At 42.5% G+C, this 22,914-nt stretch overlaps 1 protein-coding gene across 1 annotated transcript; it reads left to right on the forward strand.

Annotated features, from left to right (window-relative positions):
- The first annotated feature begins 6,328 nt into the window (after positions 1-6,328).
- Positions 6,329-22,872, forward strand: LOC311287726 (cell adhesion molecule CEACAM5-like). The gene is made up of 3 exons (XM_084404756.1): positions 6,329-6,583; positions 21,473-21,727; positions 21,827-22,872. Exons 1-3 carry the CDS (start codon positions 6,337-6,339, stop codon positions 22,150-22,152), a joined length of 828 nt encoding a protein of 275 aa, XP_084260882.1. The 5' UTR covers positions 6,329-6,336; the 3' UTR covers positions 22,153-22,872.
- The last annotated feature ends 42 nt before the right edge of the window (positions 22,873-22,914 follow it).

The raw sequence follows: 22,914 nt of genomic DNA on the forward strand, positions 1-22,914 counted from the left end.
TAAGGTCACTATTTTGGGTTTCTGAAACATTCGGAATAACCCGTTTACATGCGTGAGCAGAGAGAGTTACTCCTGTATACATGGAATTTGTAATCAATTGGCAATATCCCGATGTAAACGGCGACACATGGTTGGCGTCTGGACGTACGGACAACCTTAAGACGCAATATGCGTCATTTCCGATTCTTCTTCCTGTATCCAAAGACAACAGCAGCAGCACGCAGATAATGAATAGTTCGGGGCAGATAGCGATCGCCTTTGTTTGTGCTTTCCTCCTCGCTCCAAAAGTGTGGTGCTGTGCTGCATATCGCCATGTTTACCTCTACTTCTTGTTTACTTCTGGTATACTGCACGTTGGTTTTTGTATGCGCCGTCTCTACTCAAAAGACCAAGATTCCTTGCGAATAGAACATGCGCAGAACACAAATCAATGTTCCTTTTGATGGGGATATGCCGATACGCGTTTACATGACCATATATTCGGGTTAGAAAAGGGGTACCCCAAGGATCATATCCAGGTTTTTAAAAACCGGGATATGAGCATATTCGGGTTTTTGCCAGTGTTTACATGGCCGTGCGTGACCGGGTTATTGCTAATATTCTGTTTTTGAACAGGTTATTGGCTGCATGTAAACGTAGTCACTGTGTGTGATGATGTTAAATGCTGGAGAATAAACCATCAGTTCTAACATGAATGAGCATAAAAATAAAACATTAAAAAAACACTTTCAGTGTGATGAATGAATGGAAAAGCTTCATATCTGTGTTTCTTCTGCTTTTAGTGATGTCACTCATCCACTCAGGACTTAATCAAGATGATAAAGGTACTGCAGTAAATTATAATTATGTTTTAACTAATATGAATTGTGTTGTCTACATGGATACATCAGGATCCCACATTTTTCTCTTTGCTGATGTTTATGTTTGCATATATTTCACAGAATTATCTGACTGTAGTTCCTTATGCTGCAAAACATACAACACAGAAATCTGCTATTTATTCAATCAATCAAACAGTCATACTTTGTAAAATAGTTCAGTCAGGGTGTTTTCTCCGTCCAAGCATACGCAGACCGAAGTGGTTCTTTTGCTACTGTTTTATTTGAAGACTTTTCTCCAAATCCACCGTGAAACTAACACCGTATAAACAACAAAATACAGAAATCACATCAGCTTGACACACAGCAAAAGCACACGCAACAGATGTAATGGCATTCTACTGACATAAAATACAGGCAAATAAAACAAAAAACCTTGTTGACTGCATTCTGTGAGAAATGGAAATAGACTTTGAATCTTTCAAGACCTTTCAAGTCCTTTGTGATGAGGATATATGAGCATACATAATGTCCGTGTGTAGTACCCCAGAGTGCAGTCTGGGTGATGGGATGGGGCGGGATGGGGCGGGATGGGGCGGGGCGGGGCAATTGTACTTTCTTGAGTAGTTTAAAAATTGTGTACTTTTACCTACACTTTTACTTTTTGTACATTTCAAGTGATGTATCAGTACTTTTACTCCGCTATTTTCCATAGACTGTAAAAAATATGGACGTAGTGTCCGTGACGTCACCCGTAGGTTTCTGAACAGCATTTTTGAAGCTAAAAGTGTGCAGAGCCGGCCGTCGCCATCTTGGCAGCGCATCACCAAGCATCACTCCTGGATAACAGAAAATGGGCAAAGAGGTGGGACGTGGGTGGAGCTGGGGTGCCTGTCGATGAAACTATGCAAGCTCCACGTGATGGAGTTTGCTCAGGCTAAGGAGCTAATGCTATTATGCTACTCAGTACTGTGCAAGTGCTGTGCCAAGTGTGTGACCGCACAGGGCCTCGCGCTAAAGTGACAGACTTGATGATGTAAAGCCAATAGAGTCAATACAGTTCATGTTTTTGCCCTTCGAAATGCTATAATTGTTAAAAGACATAGCTAAAAGTGCTAATACGTGATGCTGTATTATTCTGCTAGTTTAAAACGTATTATGCACTAATTTACAATATTGCTCTGAGACTGTGTGTGTAACAGTGATTCATGCGCATACATGTCAGTCAGCGTGGCATCGCATTTTATGACATGTCAAGATATTAATAAAAATGATGTTTATTCAGCCAGCGCACATACCTGTATTTACATCCTGTTTTCGGTCAAAGTCCACAGTAGTCGATTGTCGAGTTCACACGCGTGATCATAGGTACTAAACCTATGCGCGTGAACTCGACAATCGATTACTGTGGACTTCGACCGAAAACAGGATGTAAATACAGGTATGTGCGCTGGCTGAATAAACATCATTTTTTATATATTTCTTTCACATCTACTGCAGTCAGATTCACCCGCGTTCACTCCGAAGGAATCACTCACATGACCTGTGAACTTGTAATGACACATCAAGGATGTTAAGAGGCTAAAAGCAGGTTTAAAACATGCCCCATTGAAGTCAACAGGGTGCAAATTTTAAAACGAGGATAACACGGTGTAGGCAACAGCGATTTTTGTCGTTGTTCTCTGTACTGACAGCACTCCAAATGTACAAAAAAAATAGCTCAATGTTAAAATTGTCCGGAGTTCTCCTTTAAGTGTCAAGAGTGCTGTTTAGTTACTGCATTAAACCACAGTCCACCAACGGGCTGTCGCCTGCTGAAATGTTACAAGGCGGGAAGTTGAGATCAACATTAGACCTAATTCATCCAAACCGCAGAATGAAGGTGGAACAGAAACAGAGCATTCAAAAGAAACATCATGACAAGCAAGTTTCAGGGAGAAGTTTCCAGGAGGGAGACACAGTGAGCACAAGGAATTTCAGTCATGGACCTAAGTGGATCCCGGGGTCATTACCAAGCTAATAGGGTCCTACAAGGTCATGCTAGAGAATGGCTACATTGTGCACAGACATGTCAACCAGATATTGGCAAATTCTGAGGACAAGATCATAGAACCCGTGGGGCTGTCTGAATCTCCAGCGGCAGCTTTTGCAGCATTAGAGAGTTCCTTTCCTGAGGGAAACTGATGTGTTCCAGAAGCAAACACTCCGGGTGTGGCAAAACCTGCTTCAGAAAAGGGCAAACCATCAGTGATGGGCATTCAACCTCCAGGTACTCCAATGCAGTCACAATCTTCGACTGTGGTGTTGATTGTTACTCAGTGTCAGAGTTAAATAGGAATGACTGACACATGTTTAATTGATTTTGTGCAGGGAGATTTTTTTTTTTTCTCAAGAAGTGTATTCTGTTGGGGAACACAGTGTTAAAACGCTGTGCATGCTGAGATCCAACACCAAAGTCCCAAGGGCAAGTGCCCGGGGCTCATATAGTGCATAATCATCAGGGACTCGCAGAGAGTCCAGGAAAGAGGGGCTAGAACAGCATCATTCCTATAATAAGTAGCATCCTATAAGGAGCAAATTATCTCAACAGTGTTCCACACAGTCAGGGCGAAAAACTCGGCCTGGTCTGATGAATATTATGTGTCTTACACACTGCCCATAGAGTTATTTAATCGATCAGAGCGGCGCTCGAGCAGTTTCAGTATTCTGAGCCGATAGCATCGGGCAGACAGTACTGATTTTTTGACCGAAAGCAGCTTAGCCTGCAAGATGGGAACCTCTAGGTTAATAAAACCTTATAAATGTAGACGGGGAGGCCCAGCCTGCCGCCATACAGATATCTTGCAAGGCAATCCCACTAGACCAAGCCCATGACAAGGCCATGCCTCTTGTGGAGTGCGCTCTGACATCTAACGGGCACTGCAGGCCCTTAGAAGTGTAAGCCAGCGCTATAGCATCAACTATCCACCTGGATAGACTCTGTTTCGACACGGCTAGTCCCTTAGAACGCCCGTTGAACGAAACAAAGAGCTGCTCCGTCTGTCTGAAGACAGTCGAGCGAGACACATAAGCCCTTAATGCCCTGACCGGGCAAAGGAAGCTCGCGTCCTTCTCCTCATTAGAGACCGGCAGGGCCGACAGGGAAATCACCTGAGCCCTAAACAGTGTGTTGAGGGATTTAGGAACGTACCTGTGCCTTGGTTTGAGTATGACTTTCGAGTCATTTGGCCCAAATTCCATACACGTCGCGCTCACTGAGAATGCTTGCAGGTCCCCTATACGCTTTACTGAAGCGAGAGCCAGAAAAAACACTGTCTTGAAAGACAAGTCTTTGATATCTATTGATTGGATTGGCTCGAATGGGGCACCTTTCATGGCTTCCAAAACCGTAGAAAGGTCCCACATGGGAACTGAGGGAGGTCTGGGAGGATTCAGCCTCTTAGCTCCTCTAAGGAAGCAAATGACCAGATCATTCCTTCCAAGTGACTGGCCAAGCGTCTGTTTAGTAAACGCTGCTATGGCCGCCACGTAAACCTTGAGCATGGATGGGGTTCTGCCCTTATCCAGTAGCTCTTGCAGGAAGGAGAGAACCTCCGTCACCCCACAGTCTGGGGGTGATATGCCACGAGCTGTGCACCAGCAAGAGAACACAGACCATTTCGAGGAATAGAGCCGTCTAGTAGACGGGGCTCTAGCCTGCGTGATCGTGTTTAACACTCCCACCGGGAGGTTAGTGGGTACCCATTGATGGCCCACGCATGTAGGGACCATAGCTCTGGGCGAGGATGCCAGATCGAGCACTTGGCCTGAGAGAGGAGGTCCCTCCTCAATGGTATCGGCCATGGGGCAGTGCTCGTCAGCTGCATCAGAACCTGCATCAAAATTACGATTTTTGCGTCATCAGAGGATTTTTTCCAGACAAAAAATACATAAATCTCTTGTCTCAGGGGGATATGAGGGTGGAAAGCATGGTAATTCTAAAATACTACAGGTTTTCTACTAATACAAAGCTTAATGCTAAATCCTGAAGTAACCCTTTAATCAATGTTGCGTGTGCACAACGCGCATACACTTTGATTCTCTCATCTACACACAGACGCAGCAGTTATCATTTTTGCAAATCATACATTATTACGAACGATAGATAGATAGATAGATAGATAGATAGATAGATAGATAGATAGATAGATAGATAGATAGATAGACATTTTATTATAAAAGCATACATCTAGCTTACACATTTACTCAAATTATCATACGCCTGTTTAAAGGAGTCATAACCTAGTATTACATTGGATACCTACTGCTGTATTATAGTCTTTCAGGCCCTTCTAAAAAAGAAAAGTGGAAAAAAAATAAACACAGACCTACTTTTACCCTTATTTCTGAAGGCATTATTGTCTCGCGAGATCAATGCGATGTTTTGGCTGTCGTGGACGCTCTATATGGCTCTGCACGCCAGTTGAAAGGGTTGTTGGGACAGCGTCATTAAAAATGAATTTCATCCACTGGTCCCTGATAGTTTCGTCCGATTTTGGGAGATAAAACACATTTACATGTTTTTTATGGCAATCAACCACAGAGCAAGTCCGGTGTGCACTCGGTTTCTCCATCTTTCTCGACTGAACTGAATATGAGGGGGAGAGGGGAAGGGGGGCTTCCTGCTGCGGTGTCCATATATGGTATATCCTACTACCTCATGACGTCAAGAGGGAGCTGAAATCAAAATCCCGTATTTGAGTGCGCGTGCACGCGCGCTGGTTTATTTACCCTGAGGTAAACAAACGCTTCACTTTTAAATATCGGCTTCCCGGCCAGTGTATAATCGTTAGTCGATCATAACATACATTGATTCTCGTGGAAAAGTGAAAATTGCAGGTTATGACTCCTTTAACCGAAGTTAATTTGGGTGTGTTTCTCCATCCCAAACGTCCCTGACGAGAACGTCGGTCTCCTCGGCTGTGAACCACTCCTCGCGTGCGCCTGGCAAATCCGCCGTTATAATAGGAATCCGCTTTAGAACAAGCGCGCCTGCTCTTAAAGGGAATGTGAGATGTCGCTCTGATTGGTTTATTTCACGTTACGCCCAAACCACACCTATGAATAATGAAGCTACTTCAAACCAAACCTTTAGATTCGCGCCTGGCGCAAGAGTCATTTATCCCGCCGGGAAAATAGCAACAGCGCCCAAGACCCACCCACAAAGTTACTTGCGCTTTGTTTGCGCTTTACACTTGCGTTTCAGATCGTTAAAATAGGGCCCTCAGACTGCAAACAGCATCATCTACTGGTCAGAACTGGCAGATTAATAATACAAAGGACATGCAGACTGGATAAATATATCAGTTTCATACCAATAAATAAAAAAAAATTATGTAATCATTACAATTTACAAGCAAACTAGATTTTTAATTTAAGTGTTTTTCTCCTGAGGAAGTTTTGAGTTCATGATAGTGATCTTGATACTGCGATGTTTTTTCAATATTTACTTCTATGTTTCTCAGTGAAACCTGTAGTGATGGTGAAGCCAGATCATCGTGTGTTCATAGGAGAGAGAGTCACTCTCACATGTGACGTACAGAGAGGAAGAAACATTCAGTGGAGATACAGCTGGTTTAAAGATGGAAACACTGTCTGTTCATGTAAAACAGCAGCCGAGTTCAGTTTCACCGCCTGTGTGTCTAGCGGTGGTGAATACAGCTGTAGAGGAGAGAGATCAGGCTCATGGACGGACTTCAGTGTTGCTGTTACACTGACTGTATCAGGTGAGTCTTCATATTCACATCTATTTACTGATCATTTCAATTAATATTTCAACCCTTATAATATTCAGCCACATGATCATCTGTTGTTATAAGAGGACTGAAGAAATTCACGTTATTCATAAGTCATTATTCAGTAATTGCACACGTCTTGTGTGTGTTGCGTGTTTTGTGGAGGTTTTGGTTTATTATAAAATCATGTAAATTGTAACTTTCCAGTGTTATAGGCGTCTCCATCTTTGATGTTTACTTTAGTCACTGTCACTATGGTTACAGGTTATATTCAGGTTTATCATGACAATAGAAAAGGACTTGAGCGATTGAGTTCCGTACTGATGAGTTTTGTGTTGAAGTCAGAGAGAATGGCATGACTTACAGATTATTAGTGTTGAAGTCAAAACCACAAACTGAGACCAAAGTGTTTTCCCAGATAACACATTTTTCCAAACATTCTTTTTTGGTGAAAACGTTAAAATGTCCGGTTTTCCTAGTGATGAGTTAAACATCATTGTCCTCCTAAACTCTCATATAGAGCACATAGATTATATTATCTATTTCTTATGTGAAACACATTCACATTATGCAACAATTCAAACTGTCACAAGACATCATCACATTGCAAGTTTATATCAGCACAATTTTTTACTGTCTTATATTATGTGAATATTGTACAACCTGCATTTGAGTAATATGTGAATACAAAATAACATGTAGGTTGGATATGAATATTAGAGGTCGACCGATTCATCGGTTTTGCGATATATCTGTATCAATAGTTGATTGGTGGAGCTATCAGTTATCAGCAAAATCCATACCGATAGTTTTTTCTGGTTTGTGTCTTTTGCTGGAGCAGGCTGAAAAGAGTGCGCTGTCATACAGTACGAGAGCAGCTGCAGCCCCACAGCGCCCACACACGTTTCAGGACACACAATCCTGACCACACAATTCAGGACACACAATCCAGACCACACATTTCAGGACACACAATCCAGACCACACATTTCAGGACACACACACACCAGGCCACACATTTCAGGACACACAATCCAGACCACACGTTTTAGGACACACACACTAGGCCACACGTTTCAGGACACACACACCAGGGGTGCTTCTCAATTCTTATTTGTGCATCCTTGTTTCCTTTCCTTGCTTCCTTTCCTCGCGTCTCAGCTCCCACCCCCTGTAGGATGTGAGGGAAGGCTGCAAGGAAAAGACACAAGGATGGAGGAATCTAAGGAATGCTTATTTATACATTGGAATACTTGATCACTCAAGCATCACTTCATCAGCATCATCAGCTGCACTCAAAGTATCTGCCGTTATGTTGTTAAAGTTTGGTTATTTAAGAAATTCATAATAAATAATAATAAAGCAAGATGTCCTGTTGAAATATGTGAGATGTGTGGTTTATTTACACTACAAAGGTGAAGTATAAATTAAAATGATTGTGACCAATGTGAAGGGGGAGGAGAATTGATACATGTGTCACGTTTAGTCGATAAAATTCTCGCTCAAGCTCCTTAGGAAGCTCCTCACTCCTCGATCCTCAACTCCTCACGGTGCAATTAGAGAATTGAGATTTCAATTCAATTCAATTCAATTCAATTCAAATTTATTTGTATAGCGCTTTTCACAATACATATTGTTTCAAAGCAGATTTACAGAAAGTGCATTTCAGAAATGAACATAGAAAAATACAGTTAGTTAATCATGTATTAATTTAGGGCATAACATAACAGATTCTTCACAGGCGTCGAGTCGTCTCTTCACAGGCGTCGAGTCGTCTCTTCACGGGTGTCGAGTCGTCTCTTCACAGGTGTCGAGTCGTCTCTTCACAAGCGGCGAGTCGTCTCTTCACAGGCGTCGAGTCGTCTCTTCACGGGTGTTGGGGCATCTGAAGTTTCCATGAGCGGCTGGATACAAACTGGAGCTGACGAACTCTATTTAACTCGATAACAACAGAAAAGCAGATGGGAAATGATTAGCAGTAGATTTAATGTTTGACCTCACTAAACGAGGAATAGACACAGTTTCTATATAATGTTCTACATTGGTACTTACATCAATTAAGTTGGGACAGCAAAGACTGTGATTTGGACTTTGATTTACTAGTCATATGGTGTGTAACGTCTTGGAGATGTTGTCCGACAGAAGAGCCACTCTGATTCTGCTAGGGTGAAGGCCATCAGCACGAAAGAGCCTAGGTCGCTCCCAGAACAGATTCCAATTATTTACAAAGAGCAGTTTCTGTTCATTACACCATGACATTAACAATTCATTTAGAGCAAATGATCGACTGAACCTTTCATGTCCTAGTCGGTACGTGGGAAGCGTCCAGACACGTTGATCGTTGTTTCAGGCGATGTCCTGCGTACCGTCTCGATCAGGCTCCTGTAGTCCTTCTTCAGTACCTCCGTCTGCCGCAGCCTGATGTCGTTCGTTCCCGCGTGCGGCACAACAGCTCCGATGCGCTTGTCACCGTTTAGGATCTCGGGAACCTGCGCAGCTACATCGAGAACACAAGCACCAGGAAAGCAGTGAGTGCGCACCTTACCTTTACCTGAGGAAGCGTGGACATGCCGGACGATGGAACTGCCGATGATCACGGCGTCGCATTCCGTCTCGTGTAGAGGGGAGAAGCGGTTCCGGGTGGAGATCTCGAAGACCGGGAGGGGCGGAGAGGTCCTTGCTCTGGTCCTGGCTCGTGTCTTCCGCTGTGGAATCACCCAGGGTCCATGGTGTTGTGTCGGTGCCGGAGTGAATGAAACCAGGGATGATCACGTCCTGGGCAGAGAAACACACGGAGTAGACGAGGTCGGAGTTAAAAAGTTACTAACCACTGACTTGTGAGCATCGGCGCATGATGTTTCAAGTGCTGCTCGGCTTGCCTCTCTAGCAGGTCACGGATCTGCTTCTCCACGGACTCCAGCTCTAACTGCACCGTATCCTTTCAGTGATACGGGTGTAAATAAGACGATCGATAGGCGAGACCACGCGTGCAATGCTAGCGGGCTAAAGGCCTGTTCACACCGGGACGAATTTCGCGCGCGATATTCGCCGACGTTTAACGCCTCATGACTAAACAAAGGGCGCCAATGTGAGTGTGCACACCGACGCGAAAAACGCCACGCGTAAAAGCGTCATTTTTAAAAAAACGCCTCGGGTTCGTTTTTTTGGTTTGACGCGCCGCGTCAAAAACTATCCGACCAATGAGATTGGCGCTTTTGCTCACGTGTCTGGAGCTTCTGAAGTTACAGTAAAACACAACTTGGGGGCGCTCAAACACAAAACGGTCTTGCCGAGCACACATACAGGCGAAGTAGATAGCGTCTACACTGCTGGGAAGAAATAAGACGAGGAAGATGCAAGGCAAGATGAATGTAGAGCTGCTGGCCTCGTTGGTGTCTGAACATAAAGAACTATATGACAAACGCGACTACAAAAATCTTGATAAAAGAGAACTGTTATGGAGTGGTATTGCAGAGCAAATGGGCCTTGATGGTGAGTTTCATTTTACTTAATTGTCTTTCATGTACATAGGCTTGTAACTTTTTCCCACGAACGTTTGACAATCGCGCCATCTAATGTCAGGGAATGAATTTGCATGTTCACTCGGCTCATCGTCAGCGAAAATCGCTTGGGTGTGAACACAAAAAACGCGTTGAAAAACGCTGGCGAATAACGCGCGCCGATATTCGTCCCGGTGTGTAAGGCCCTTAAGGCTAGTAGCGGAAGTTCGGAAAGTTGGATATAAGTAGCGATATCAAAGCAATCTGATTGTTTTTTATAAAGAATAATATCGGAGGTATGTTCACACGCTATAAAAATAGAAAATTTTCGTTTATAAATAAATGTGAAAGAAGAAAGTCAAGGATTATGAATCAATTCGACGGAGCTCCAAACAGAAACAACACGCTTAGTCGTGACGCATGCGAGGAATGTGAAGCTTTTGCAAAATCAAAATGTCAATGTTTAGCAAAATGTCCTTCAAGATGGCTGAGCTCGATCAGTTTCCGGGTCATAGGATGGAGGACGGAGGAGACGAGGAGGGATATTGAGAAGCACCCCAGGCCACACGTTTCATGACACACAATCCAGACCACACGTTTCAGGCCGGAAGCGAAGGTGAACCATATATGGTTTAGAGCGGGTCTCATTAGAGTCACGTCACCTACAGGTTTTTATTTATTTATTTCTTTTAGCTCTTTTGTTTGATGTATAATACGAGCTATTTGATGGATATATCATGTATTTCATAGATTTTATACATGTACAATATTCAATAATACCTTAATTACTAAAAAATAATACATGATCTGATTATTTATTGATATTAATTTTAAACAATGTTGTTAACTAATATTATAGTGTTTTTGACTGTAGGCTATTATGAGATAATATTCACTTCATGTTCATTTTGTAACAAATACTTAAAGTCACAGAGTATGGATATTTGATGGCAAATATACTTTTTATTTTAAAATTCAAGATAAATATTAAAGGTAGGGTATGGGATTTGCAAAACGGCCGTCAGATTTTGAAAATACACAACTCAAATGGTCCTACCTTCTTTCTGTCACGGATTGGCCAGGTTCATCCACCACAATCACCCAGCGATCACAGTCACCTGAATACTAACAAGTCACACCTGCACCCCATCAATCACCACTGCTTCATAAGCACACCTCACGCACTCCTCATTGTCCGGGCTCGTTCATTCGAAGCGGACATAGTGCTTCTCTCTGCGAGTTTCACTAACCAAACTTACCTGTGTTTACTTACCAGTTCTCTACGCCGATTCCAGTCTGTTCAAGTCTGTCCAGATCTCATCTCGAGTGGTGTGTCTGCCGTAAGCCTTTTGATCTGCCAAGTGGTGCGTGAGTGTGTGCCGTCAGTCTGTCATCCTCTTCTTACGAAGATCCAATCCACCCTGAAGTCTCATCCCGCCGTGCCTGCAAAGGAAACATTGATTATTCACTCACATGTTGCATTCAAGAATTATCCAGCTCTGAACTCTGATACTCACCGTATACTGCATGTTGAATCATCTTCATACTCTGCTGTTGTAAATAAACATCACATTACTTCTTACCTTGTTGTCCGTCTGCTTCCGTAACAGTTAGCCCGGACCAAAAACGACAACGACAGCATGAGTGTTCCTGATCCCTTTCAAGAGCTGGTGGATTCGCTGAAACGAGTATTAACATCTTCACGAAGTTGGACCTCCGCAACGCTTACGACCTGGTGAGAATAAGAGAAGGGGATGAATGGAAGACCGCTTTTGTGACCTCTACTGGCCACTATGAATATCTGGTTATGCCCTATGGTCTGGTCAACGCCCCTTCCGTGTTTCAAAACTTCATTCATGAGGTCCTCCGGGAGTTCCTGCATCGCTTTGTGGTCATCTATATAGATGATATCCTCATCTACTCCCGGAGTGAAGCCGAACATCGTCACCACGTTGCGGAGGTCCTTCATACACTCAGAGCTCATCATCTCTTCCTGAAGGCCGAGAAATGTTCTTTCCATCTCCCATCAGTCCAGTTCCTAGGATACCTCATTGACCGTCAGGGGGTCTGCATGGACGAGAGGAAGGTCACAGCAGTAACCACCTGGCCAGAACCCACCACAATAAAAGAACTCCAGAGATTCCTTGGTTTTGCCAACTTTTACAGACGTTTCATACGAGGTTACAGCATCATCACCACTCCACTCACCAACTTGCTCAAAGGTAAACCCAAAAGTCTCCTCTGGACTCCTGAAGCGGCCGCAGCCTTCCAATCCCTCAAGTCTGCCTTCACTCAAGCAATTCTCCTGACTCACCCTGATCCTGAGCTCCCTTTCGTCGTGGAGGTGGATGCCTCAACCTCCGGAGTTGGAGCCGTCCTTTCTCAACTTCATGGGACACCGAAACTACTCCATCCATGTGCCTACTTCTCTCGGAAGTTCAGCCCGGCGGAGAGGAATTACGACATCGGCAACCGTGAACTCCTGGCCATCAAGCTCGCCCTGGAAGAGTGGCGACATTGGCTGGAGGGCGCCATCCACCCATTCCAAGTCATCACAGACCATAAAAATCTCCAGTACCTCCGTGATGCAAAACGTCTCTGTCCCCGTCAGGCCAGATGGTCATTATTCTTCTCGAGATTCCACTTCACCATTACCTACCGTCCTGGGCCTAAGAATGTCCGTGCCGATGCTTTGTCCAGACTACATGATACTCCTGAGACTCCCGAGACAACCACCAACATTTTACCCGAAGATATCATCATCAGTCCCATCGAATGGTCTGCTCCTCCAGCCGTCGCCACTCCTGATCCTCGTCCTCCGCCGGGCTGTCCACCTGATCGCCAGTTCATCCCTAGGACACAACGGGTAGATCTCATCCACACTATTCATACCTCTCTGGGCACTGGACATCCCGGGGCCAACAACACTCTCTCGCTGCTATCCGATCGCTTCTGGTGGCCGGGTATGGCAAGGGATGTGAAGCGGTATGTCCAAGGCTGTAAGGAGTGTGCCATGTCCAAAAGTCCCAGACATCTTCCTGCAGGAAAGCTCCATCCCTTGCCAATTCCTAACCACCCCTGGTCACACCTAGGAGTTGATTTCATGACCGATTTACCATCATCGGATGGAAACACCTGCATCTTTGTCATCGTCGATCGCTTCTCTAAGTTCTGCAGACTATTACCACTAAGAGGTCTTCCCACTGCCCTGGAAACCGCCGAACTCCTCTTCAATCATGTCTTTCGCTATTATGGGATCCCAGAAGACATTGTGTCAGACAGGGGACCCCAGTTCATTTCCCGAGTATGGGAATCGTTTTTCAAGCTCCTAGGTGTGACAGTCAGCCTCTCCTCTGGCTACCACCCTCAGACCAACGGCCAGACGGAGAGGAAGATCCAGGAAGTGGGGCGGTTCCTCAGGACCTTCTGCCACGGCCACCAGAACTCCTGGAACCAGTTTCTGGGCTGGGCAGAGTATGCCCAAAATTCAATGCGGCAACCCACGACAGGCCTCACACCATTCCAGTGTGTCATCGGATTCCAGCCTCCTCTATTTCCCTGGGATGGTGAACCATCTGAGGTCCCCGCAGTGGATTACTGGTTCCGGGAGAGCGAGAGAGTCTGGGACGAAGCTCACCATCACCTCCAGAGGGCAGTTCGCAGATCAAAGACAGTCGCTGATCGGAGGAGGATTCCGGGTCCAGTCTACGTTCCAGGAGACAAGGTTTGGCTCTCCACTCGCGATATTCGTCTGCGGCTGCCCTCCAAAAAACGTAGTCCCAGGTTTGTTGGCCTCTTCACCATCTTGGAACAGGTCAATCCCGTCACGTACAAACTCCAGCTACCACCACAGTACAGAATTCATCCCACATTTCACGTCTCCTTGCTCAAACCCTTTCACGAACCTCTTGTTCCCTCCACAGAACCTGGCCATGAAGAGGAACCTCCTCCCCCCTTGATGCTGGAAGAAGGGTCCATCTACTCCGTTCGTGAAATCCTGCAGTCCCGACGTCGTGGTGGTCAGTTGGAATATCTGGTCGATTGGGAAGGATACGGACCAGAGGAGAGATCATGGGTCCCAAGAGTCGACATCCTTGATCCCACGCTCATGGAAGAGTTCCATTCCAGTCATCCGCAGTACCTTGGACCTCGTGGACGTGGAAGACCACCACGGCGTCGGAGATCTCGGCCCTCAGGAGCGGGCCCTGGGGAGGGGGGTAGTGTCACGGATTGGCCAGGTTCATCCACCACAATCACCCAGCGATCACAGTCACCTGCATACTAACAAGTCACACATGCACCCCATCAATCACCACTGCTTCATAAGCACACCTCACGCACTCCTCATTGTCCGGGCTCGTTCATTCGAAGCGGACATAGTGCTTCTCTCTGCGAGTTTCACTAACCAAACTTACCTGTGTTTACTTACCAGTTCTCTACGCCGATTCCAGTCTGTTCAAGTCTGTCCAGATCTCATCTCGAGTGGTGTGTCTGCCGTAAGCCTTTTGATCTGCCAAGTGGTGCGTGTGTGCCGTCAGTCTGTCATCCTCTTCTTACGAAGATCCAATCCACCCTGAAGTCTCATCCCGCCGTGCCTGCAAAGGAAACATTGATTATTCACTCACGTATTGCATTCAAGAATTATCCACCTCTGAACTCTGATACTCACCGTATACTGCACGTTGAATCATCTTCATACTCTGCTGTTGTAAATAAACATCACATCACTTCTTACCTTGTTGTCCGTCTGCTTCCGTAACACTTTCCTCCAACGCTGGCCCTGACTCCACCCATTACTCTCTCTCTGTCTCTCGCGGTCACGCACGCCAGGGGGATGGGGGTATGGTACGACCGTTTGATTGACGCACTTACTGTCCAATGATTCTAGGTGGTCTTGGAAATGCTGGAGTTTTTCAAGTCCTGCCCGTTCCACAGATGATTACATTGCTTAATTTTCATTTCAGTGCTTCTAACTAAGTGGCTGTAAGTGGATTAGGAATAGGATTTCAAGTGATTTTGAAAAAATTGACAAAAAAGATAATCACATATTAAATAAATAAAACATAAAGTGCAACATGTACTTCTCATTAAAAAAACGCTGGCAACACCTTAAGTTTTCATTTGTTAACATTAGTTAACTACATTATTTAAAAAGGATAGTTCACCCAAAATGGAAAATTCTGTCATTTACTCGCCCTCGAGTTGTTCTGACTAAACCTGTTTCTTTGTTCTGTTGAATACATACACAAAAAGTTATTTTGAAGAATGATGGTTAACAAACCATTTCTGGACCCCATTGACTTTTTTCTTACTATGGAAGTCAATGGGGACCAGTAACTTTTTGGTTACCAACATTCTTCCAAATATCTTTGTTTGTGTTCAGCAGAAGAAAGAAACTCTTACACGTTTAGTCAGAACAACTTGAGGGTGAGTAAATTACATAATTTTCATTTTTCGGTGAACTACCCTTTAACATGAACTAACAATGAACAATACTTCTACAGCATTTATTAATCTTAGTTGATCTCAACATTTACAAATAAATGTAAATATATATATATATATATATTTGTTAACATTAGTTAATACACTGAACTAACATTAATATTAACATTTTCATTAACAAATGGCTAATGAAATATATTGTTCATTGTTCATTGTTAATTCATGTTAATGCATTAACTAATGTAAACAAATGAAACCTTACTACCAAGACATTTCAACAACACATAATAGAACAAAATTGTACACATGTATAATTTTTATATATAATAATAATATTAATAAAAAGGAACATTTATCAACTTAAAGGAGAACTCCGGTCAATTTTAACATTGAGCTAATTTTTTTGTAAATTTGGAGTGCTGTCAGTACAGGGAACGACGACAAAAATCGGTGTTGCTTACACCATGTTATCCTCTTTTTAAAATTTGCACCCTGTTGACTTTAATGGGGCAAGTTTTAAACCCGCTTTTAGCCTCTTAACATCCTTGATGTGTCATTACAAGTCGGTCGAAGTCCACAGTCGATTGTCGAGTTCACGCGCGTGATCATAGGTAACTAAACGTTCGCGTGAACTCGACAATCGACTACTGTGGACTTCGACCGAAAACAGGAAGTAAATACATTTATGTGCGCTGGCTGAAGTAACATCACTTTTATTCATATCTTTCACATCTGCAGTCAGATTCACCGTGTTCACTGATGAAGGAATCATCTAACATGGCTGGGCACTTGTAATGACACATCAATGATGTTAAGAGTATAAGGCCCGCTATATTGGTCCAAAGCCGGTTCGCCAATGCACGGGGAAGGTTATCACATGTTCTGTCCTCACTCATGCAAAGTATTGGTTGGTTAAATTTGTAATACATTAATCATATGTATTTATTTGTATAATAAAATATCAAATATCAAATATCAAAAATATAACAGTCAATGGTAAACATTCACATTAAACCATGTTCTTGTGTGAGTTCTTTGTTGTTTTCTGAGAGGAAGGGAGGTTGTATGGGGAGGTCCATAGACCAGGCCTCAACCAGTATTTTCAGTCTTACAAGAGGCTAAAAGCAGGTTTAAAACTTGCCCCATTTAAGTCAACAGGGTGCAAATTTTAAAAAGAGGATAACACGGTGTAGGCAACACCGATTTTTGTCGTTGTTCTCTGTACTGCACTCCAAATTTACAAAAAAATTAGCTCAATGTTAAAATTGACCGGAGTTCTCCTTTAACACTCTTGAAAAGAACAGTTTATTTTTAAGTCCCATTTTTGAATTGCATTCTTCCAAAAAAATACTTCATGTCATCCCTAATGACATGGGCTCTTTGGAATCATCCAACTGGTTCATGAGATTTAGGAGGGCCATTTCCTTGTCCTCCTCTTCCATTTTGAGGAAAAGAAGCTCTACCACGGGGCTCCTGAACACGTCTGTTGAATGTATCTATTGCACAGCCAATTTCATGTGTCCGATTATTGGGAGTTGCTTTATTATAAAATGGCAATGGATAATGAAGTTTTAATAGTTCATATAAATGTAATATTTGCAATAACACATGTACCTACCTACCTACCTGCTTACCTTCCTTCCTTTATTTAGGAATACTCATAGCTGAATACTCAATACTCATAGCTGCTTTTGTCAGACTCCTTGTGCATCCAAAAATCTCATTGTAATTATTACAATTAATCACAAAAGGAATGTATTAACTTATGTTAAAAGGGTGGTATATTGCCCTTTTCACAAAATGTAAAATAAGTCGTTAATGTCCCCAGAGTGTGTATGTGAAGTTTTAGCTCAAGATACCCTATAGATATTTTTATATAGCACGTTAAAATTGTCACTTTTTGAGAGTGAGCAAAAACACATAATTTTGTGTCTGTTCCTTTAAATGCAAATGAGCTGCTGCTCCCGGCACAGAGGGTGGAGCTTCAAAAGCTTGTGTCCTTTTCCTCACACACACATGCACTGAAAAAAAAAAAAAAAAAACTTTTCGCCTTTTATGTTCAAAACTGAGTCAGACAATGATGGAGAGACTCGTGAAGAAGTGACAACATGTAGAAGCAACAGGACATTTCTGTATGGTTAGTTGATGAATTTATGTAGCTTATGTGTAGTTATCTTCTAGTCATTGATTAGCATATTCTGTCTTGATAATCTATATACCGTCTTCCAGGGGGTGGGGTTTATGTAAATTTTAGGCTTTGTGATGTCACTAACCCGGGAGGATGTTGTGTAGTCCCTACCATCATTTGTTGTAGTCCTTAAAAAGGAATTTCTTTAACCCCTTAAACGGTTAGCTACGAAACAAAATTATCAATATTTTTCACAAATATTACCTTGATCAACTTAAAATAGGTGTCATTTGAAAATTTACAATGAATGTAGCCAATTTGATAAACTCCTAAGTAGTGCTGAGTTATTTGCTGAAAAAAAAAAAAGTTTTAATAATTTATAAACTACTTTTTTTGTACTACATACTGCAATATGTCAAATACATCATACAGCTCCGATAGTCCTGTGTCATATGTCATTTGAAAGGTCTCAATGAGTAGAATACAACAAGCATAATTGTTTCAGACTTTTTACTAAACTGGAGCGAGATTTTGTAAAAGAAGCCCCTCAAGAGACCCATTTGTAAACCATATATGGATGCTGAATTTTAGACACATTACCGCTCGTAACTTCATGAAACATGCTCCGATTGTGAAAAAATGACACATCATTATTACAATTAAAAAGAGCCCAAACTCAATATATTCCATCAATCAGATCTAAAGATATTCCTCATGGCGTTCTAACACAAAAAATACCACAGACGCACCTAGCTAAGTATATACTCATGAAGCACTCGCGTTTAGTTTTCGCTTATAACTTCATGAAGCATGCACAGATCTTAGAAAATTGCAAATCAAAAGAGCCCAAACTAATACACAGAGCATTGATCATGAGATATTCCTCACAAAATGATGCATACTTAGCTAAAAAACAAGTCTCTCATCTTTCCGGGGTGCAATGTGTTTTCCAATTTTCCCGGAGCCATTTGGCTTGTTTTCAAACATGGAATAACACAAAATATGTATCATCTTAAAGCTTTGAATCTCAGCTTTTTAAAGCATCTAACCATTTCGATCAACTCTGAATGAGAGCTGACTAGTCGCTCTAAACCACAAAAGTGGTGTCATTTTAAAGCATAATGTCTGAACTTTACAGTGAATGTAGCCAAATTTATTTTTGGCTACTTTTTTTTCATAATCTATAAAATACTTTTTTGTACTATGTACTGCAATGTGTAATAAACATCATACAGCTCATGAAAATGGCACTTAATTTTTTACAGCATATTATTACAATAAAAATGAGTCCAAAATGAACTTAATCTATTGCTTTTATGACAAGATATTCTTCATGGAGAAACAATTTAAAAAATGTCCATGAGGGGGCGTCAATTACTGAAAAAAAGGCTAGCTTGGTTCCAAATGCTGTCACTTTTGATTCCTTTATCCAATCACCACATTGTATCCAGATGCAGCTCACATGTAGAGGGACTTTCCTTCTTGAGTTATTTCATGTCAAATAAGAAAGATATGCAAAATCATCATAACAATTATATATATTTTGTTTGTCTTTTATCAGCCGTTACTCGGCAGGAGAATGTCCAAATGTAATGTAATTTATATTGAATTTTGTTTTTTGAAAAGTGTTCTTTTAAACGATACCTATCTTTTGACTCTCCTTGCTAAATGTGTGAAGTTATGAGTCTTTAGTTTTGTGTATTTCACTCAGAATTTTGTTTTGTTTTATTGCCTTCCAAATGTGTCAGGATTAAACAAAAAGGCTACCTTTGTTCCAAATGCTGTAACTTTTGAGTACTTTATGCGATAACCACAAAATTGTATCCAGATGCAGCTCACATGCAGAATATAATAAATAATAATGTAATGTAATTTATATTTTCAAAAAATTTGAAAAGTGTTCTATCAAACGATACCTACCTTTTGACTCTCCTTTTTATAGTATTGGAGTTATGAGTCTTTACTTTTGTGTGTGTCAGTCAGACAAAACAACTCTAAAAATGCTTTCAGGGCTCAAGGGGTTAAAAGCAAATCTCTCCCTTTCCTTTGAACTTTAAGCATTGTAACTTTGCAGATGTTGTTTATGCTCAAACAGCTATACAGACTATCTAAAGTTAGAAAAGGGAAATCATAATCAACCACCCCTTTAACAAATAGGCCTACAACTTTTGATTTCCATATTAATAAAAGTTTAAATTAACATTAACAAAGTGCAGTTCATTCTTAGTTCATGTTAACCAAAGCAGTTAACTAATGAAACCTTATTGTAAAGTGTTACCGTTAAAACAATAATAAAGTTGCTTCATCGCAATTAGCACATTCATAACACCCAATTTAAAAAGTAATTGAACTGTCCGACAAAGGCAGAAAATGATAAAGAACGTGTGGCATGGTTTGTGTGTCATGAAACGTGTGCCCTGGTGTGTGCCCTGAAACGTGTGCCCTGGTGTGTGTCCTGAAACGTGTGCCCTGGTGTGTTTGTCCTGGATTGTGTGTCCAGAAACGTGTGCCCTGGTGTGTGTGTCCTGAGACGTGTGTCCTGGATTGTGTGTCCAGAAACGTGTACCCTGGTGTGTGTGTCCTGAGACGTGTGGTCTGGTTTGTGTGTCCTGAGACGTGTGTCCTGGATTGTGTGTCCAGAAACATGTGGTCTGGTTTGTGTGTCCTGAGACGTGTGTCCTGGATTGTGTGTCCTGAAACGTGTGGTCTGGATTGTGTGTCCTGAAACGTGTGGCCTGGTGTGTGTGTCCTGAAACGTGTGGCCTGGTGTGTGTGTGCTGAAACTTGTTGCCTGGTGTGTGTTTCCTGAAACGTGTGGTCTGGTGTGTGTGTGTCCTGAAACGTGTGGCCTGGTGTGTATGTCCTGAAACGTGTGGCCTGGTGTGCGTGTACTGAAACGTGTGGTCTGGATTGTCTGTCCTGAAACCTGTGGTCTGGTGTGTGTGTCCTGAAACGTGTGCTCTGGTGTGTGTGTCCTGAAACGTGTGGTCTGGATTGTGTGTCCAGAAACCTGTGGTCTGGTGTGTGTGTCCTGAGACGTGTGTGGGCGCTGTGGGGCTGCAGCTGGTTACTATTGCTGAGAAGAGACATTGCGGTTGCTGACATTATACAGAGCGAGAGCGACCTCTAGAGGCAAAATAAAAACTATCACTGGTGACTTAAGTTGTTTAATTTATTTCAACACGTAAAGCCCAATTTATACTTCTGCGTCAAACTCATGCTGTAGCTACGTCGTAGGTTGTTCAGCGCACGTCCCCTTCAGGCTGATTTATACTTCTGCGTCGGACCTGCGGCGGAGCCTCTACGCTGTAGACTGCGCGTCGGTTTTCGTTTATACTTCTGCGTCGTTGTCCGCATTGATGCACGATTCCACATGCAGAGAAAGCATGTGAAACCTGAGGGAGGGGTTCTGGCAGACCAATCACAGCACTTGCATCCGCGTAGAATTGACGTGTTGTTAAATTTTTTGAGAAGTGCACATTAGGGTATGCGCGCTACACAGCCTACGATGTAGTTGTCCTGAAATAAGACATCCTTTATGACGTTAAGAGGACGCAGCCATCGAAATGAGACACAGATCCATGGGTGCCTTCACACTGGCAGTTTAGTTTGGAACTTTTCTTTGAAAGTGCTGGAATTTTCTGTTTGGTGTCACTAGTGGGAGCAGAAAAAACAAACACCCCTTAAAATCTAAATAAAATTAATAGTTTACTGTTTAAAAAAGAATGATAAAAACAGAAGAATACTGAAAGATATGACCAATAACACTATATATGAGCTCAACACTGCATCACTGTTCACTTCCAGATAAACCGATTCTGACTGTAAAGCCCCAGAGTTCAGTGTTCACTGGAGACACAGTTACTCTCAGCTGTGACGTGGGAAGCTCAACTGGATGGACGTTTGACTGGAGGAAAGACTCAAACTGTGAATCCAGTGCTGATGCAGGAACTAAAACAATCAGTTCTGTGAGAGTCTCTGATGGAGGAACATACGAGTGTAGAGCACAGCGAGGAAAACACTACACACACTTCAGCAATGCAATGAAGATAACAGTGAGAGGTAAGTGCTCTTTTACTCTGTAGTTTTTATTTTAATTGAAAGCTAATTTGTAGTTTTTAAAAATTCAAACATGAAATGTGTTGTTTTCTCATTTAACAGAGAGACCCAAACCTGTAGTGAAGGTGACGCCTGATGTTCATGTGTTCAGAGGAGAGAGAGTCACTCTCACATGTGTCATACAGGAGACAGGAGTCTGGAGGTACAGCTGGTATAAAGATCAAGATCACAGCAGAAGAACAGACCAGATCTATAACAGCGCAGGACAAGACCAGATCTATATAATCACATCTGTGGATCGGTCTCATGCTGGTCTGTACAGCTGTAGAGGAACTCTGACTAAAACCCAACAGAACTCAGAGATCAGTGATGGAGTTACACTGACAGTATCAGGTGAGTGTGTTCATCATTTCATCACATCACTTTAACCTGAAGAAACTGTGAAGTTAACCAAGTAAATCTGAGCTTACTTCCTATATACAGTGACAGGGTGATTAGGATCACAGATCTTTTCAGAGTTCATTATCTATATCCTCCAGACATGTTCAGTTCTCATGGCCTGAGAGTGTTGTCAGTTTTTCAGACTAAAATACTGTAGTAAAACTGACGCCAGATCAGCGTGTGTTCAGAGGAGAGAGTCACTTTGACGTGACATACAGGGAGGAAACATTCAGTGGAGATACAGCTGGTTTAAAGATGGAAACAATCATATGAACAGTTGAGTTTCACGGCTGATGTTTCTGATCAGTGTTTGTCTGAGATCATGACTGTAAGGTGGGTGCCAGTAAGTCTGGGCTACCCTGCGAGAAAGCAAAAGGCTCTCCTGAGAATTAACTTTTCAACTCTCTCTTGCTTTTGTGTCACCTTCCTAAAATGATTATGGCCAAGTCATTTTTTTCAGGTTTCACAAAAATATTAACCAATAATTGAGGTTGAGTAGATTTCGTTCTTCTTGATGCAGCTGCTATCTTGAAAAGCTTGTAAAATTGCCTAAGTCTCATTGTCTTTTGACTTAGGCTAAATTAAACGGCCTAAGTCACACTCTTGGCATTTTACTACAGGGGTAGAATTGCATGATCTCTTCAACTGAGGATGTGGGCGATTTTACCAAAGGTGGCCAGCCAGCATCATGAGGAGATGACTTAGGCAAGAAAAAAAAAAAAAAAAAATTGTAAAAAAAAAAACATTAT

The sequence above is a fragment of the Rutilus rutilus genome, assembly GCF_951802725.1.
Source record: "Rutilus rutilus genome assembly, chromosome: 3".
Lineage (NCBI taxonomy): Eukaryota > Metazoa > Chordata > Actinopteri > Cypriniformes > Leuciscidae > Rutilus > Rutilus rutilus.

What these genes read in the sequence shown, in the direction of transcription:
- LOC311287726 (XM_084404756.1), top strand. Translation starts at nt 6,337, where the DNA reads ATGGTGAAGCCAGATCATCGTGTGTTCATAGGAGAGAGAGTCACTCTC. An exon ending in TGTTACACTGACTGTATCAG is followed by an intron (nt 6,584 to 21,472) that starts GTGAGTCTTCAT and finishes GTTCACTTCCAG; the next exon opens with ATAAACCGATTCTGACTGTA. An exon ending in AATGAAGATAACAGTGAGAG is followed by an intron (nt 21,728 to 21,826) that starts GTAAGTGCTCTT and finishes CTCATTTAACAG; the next exon opens with AGAGACCCAAACCTGTAGTG.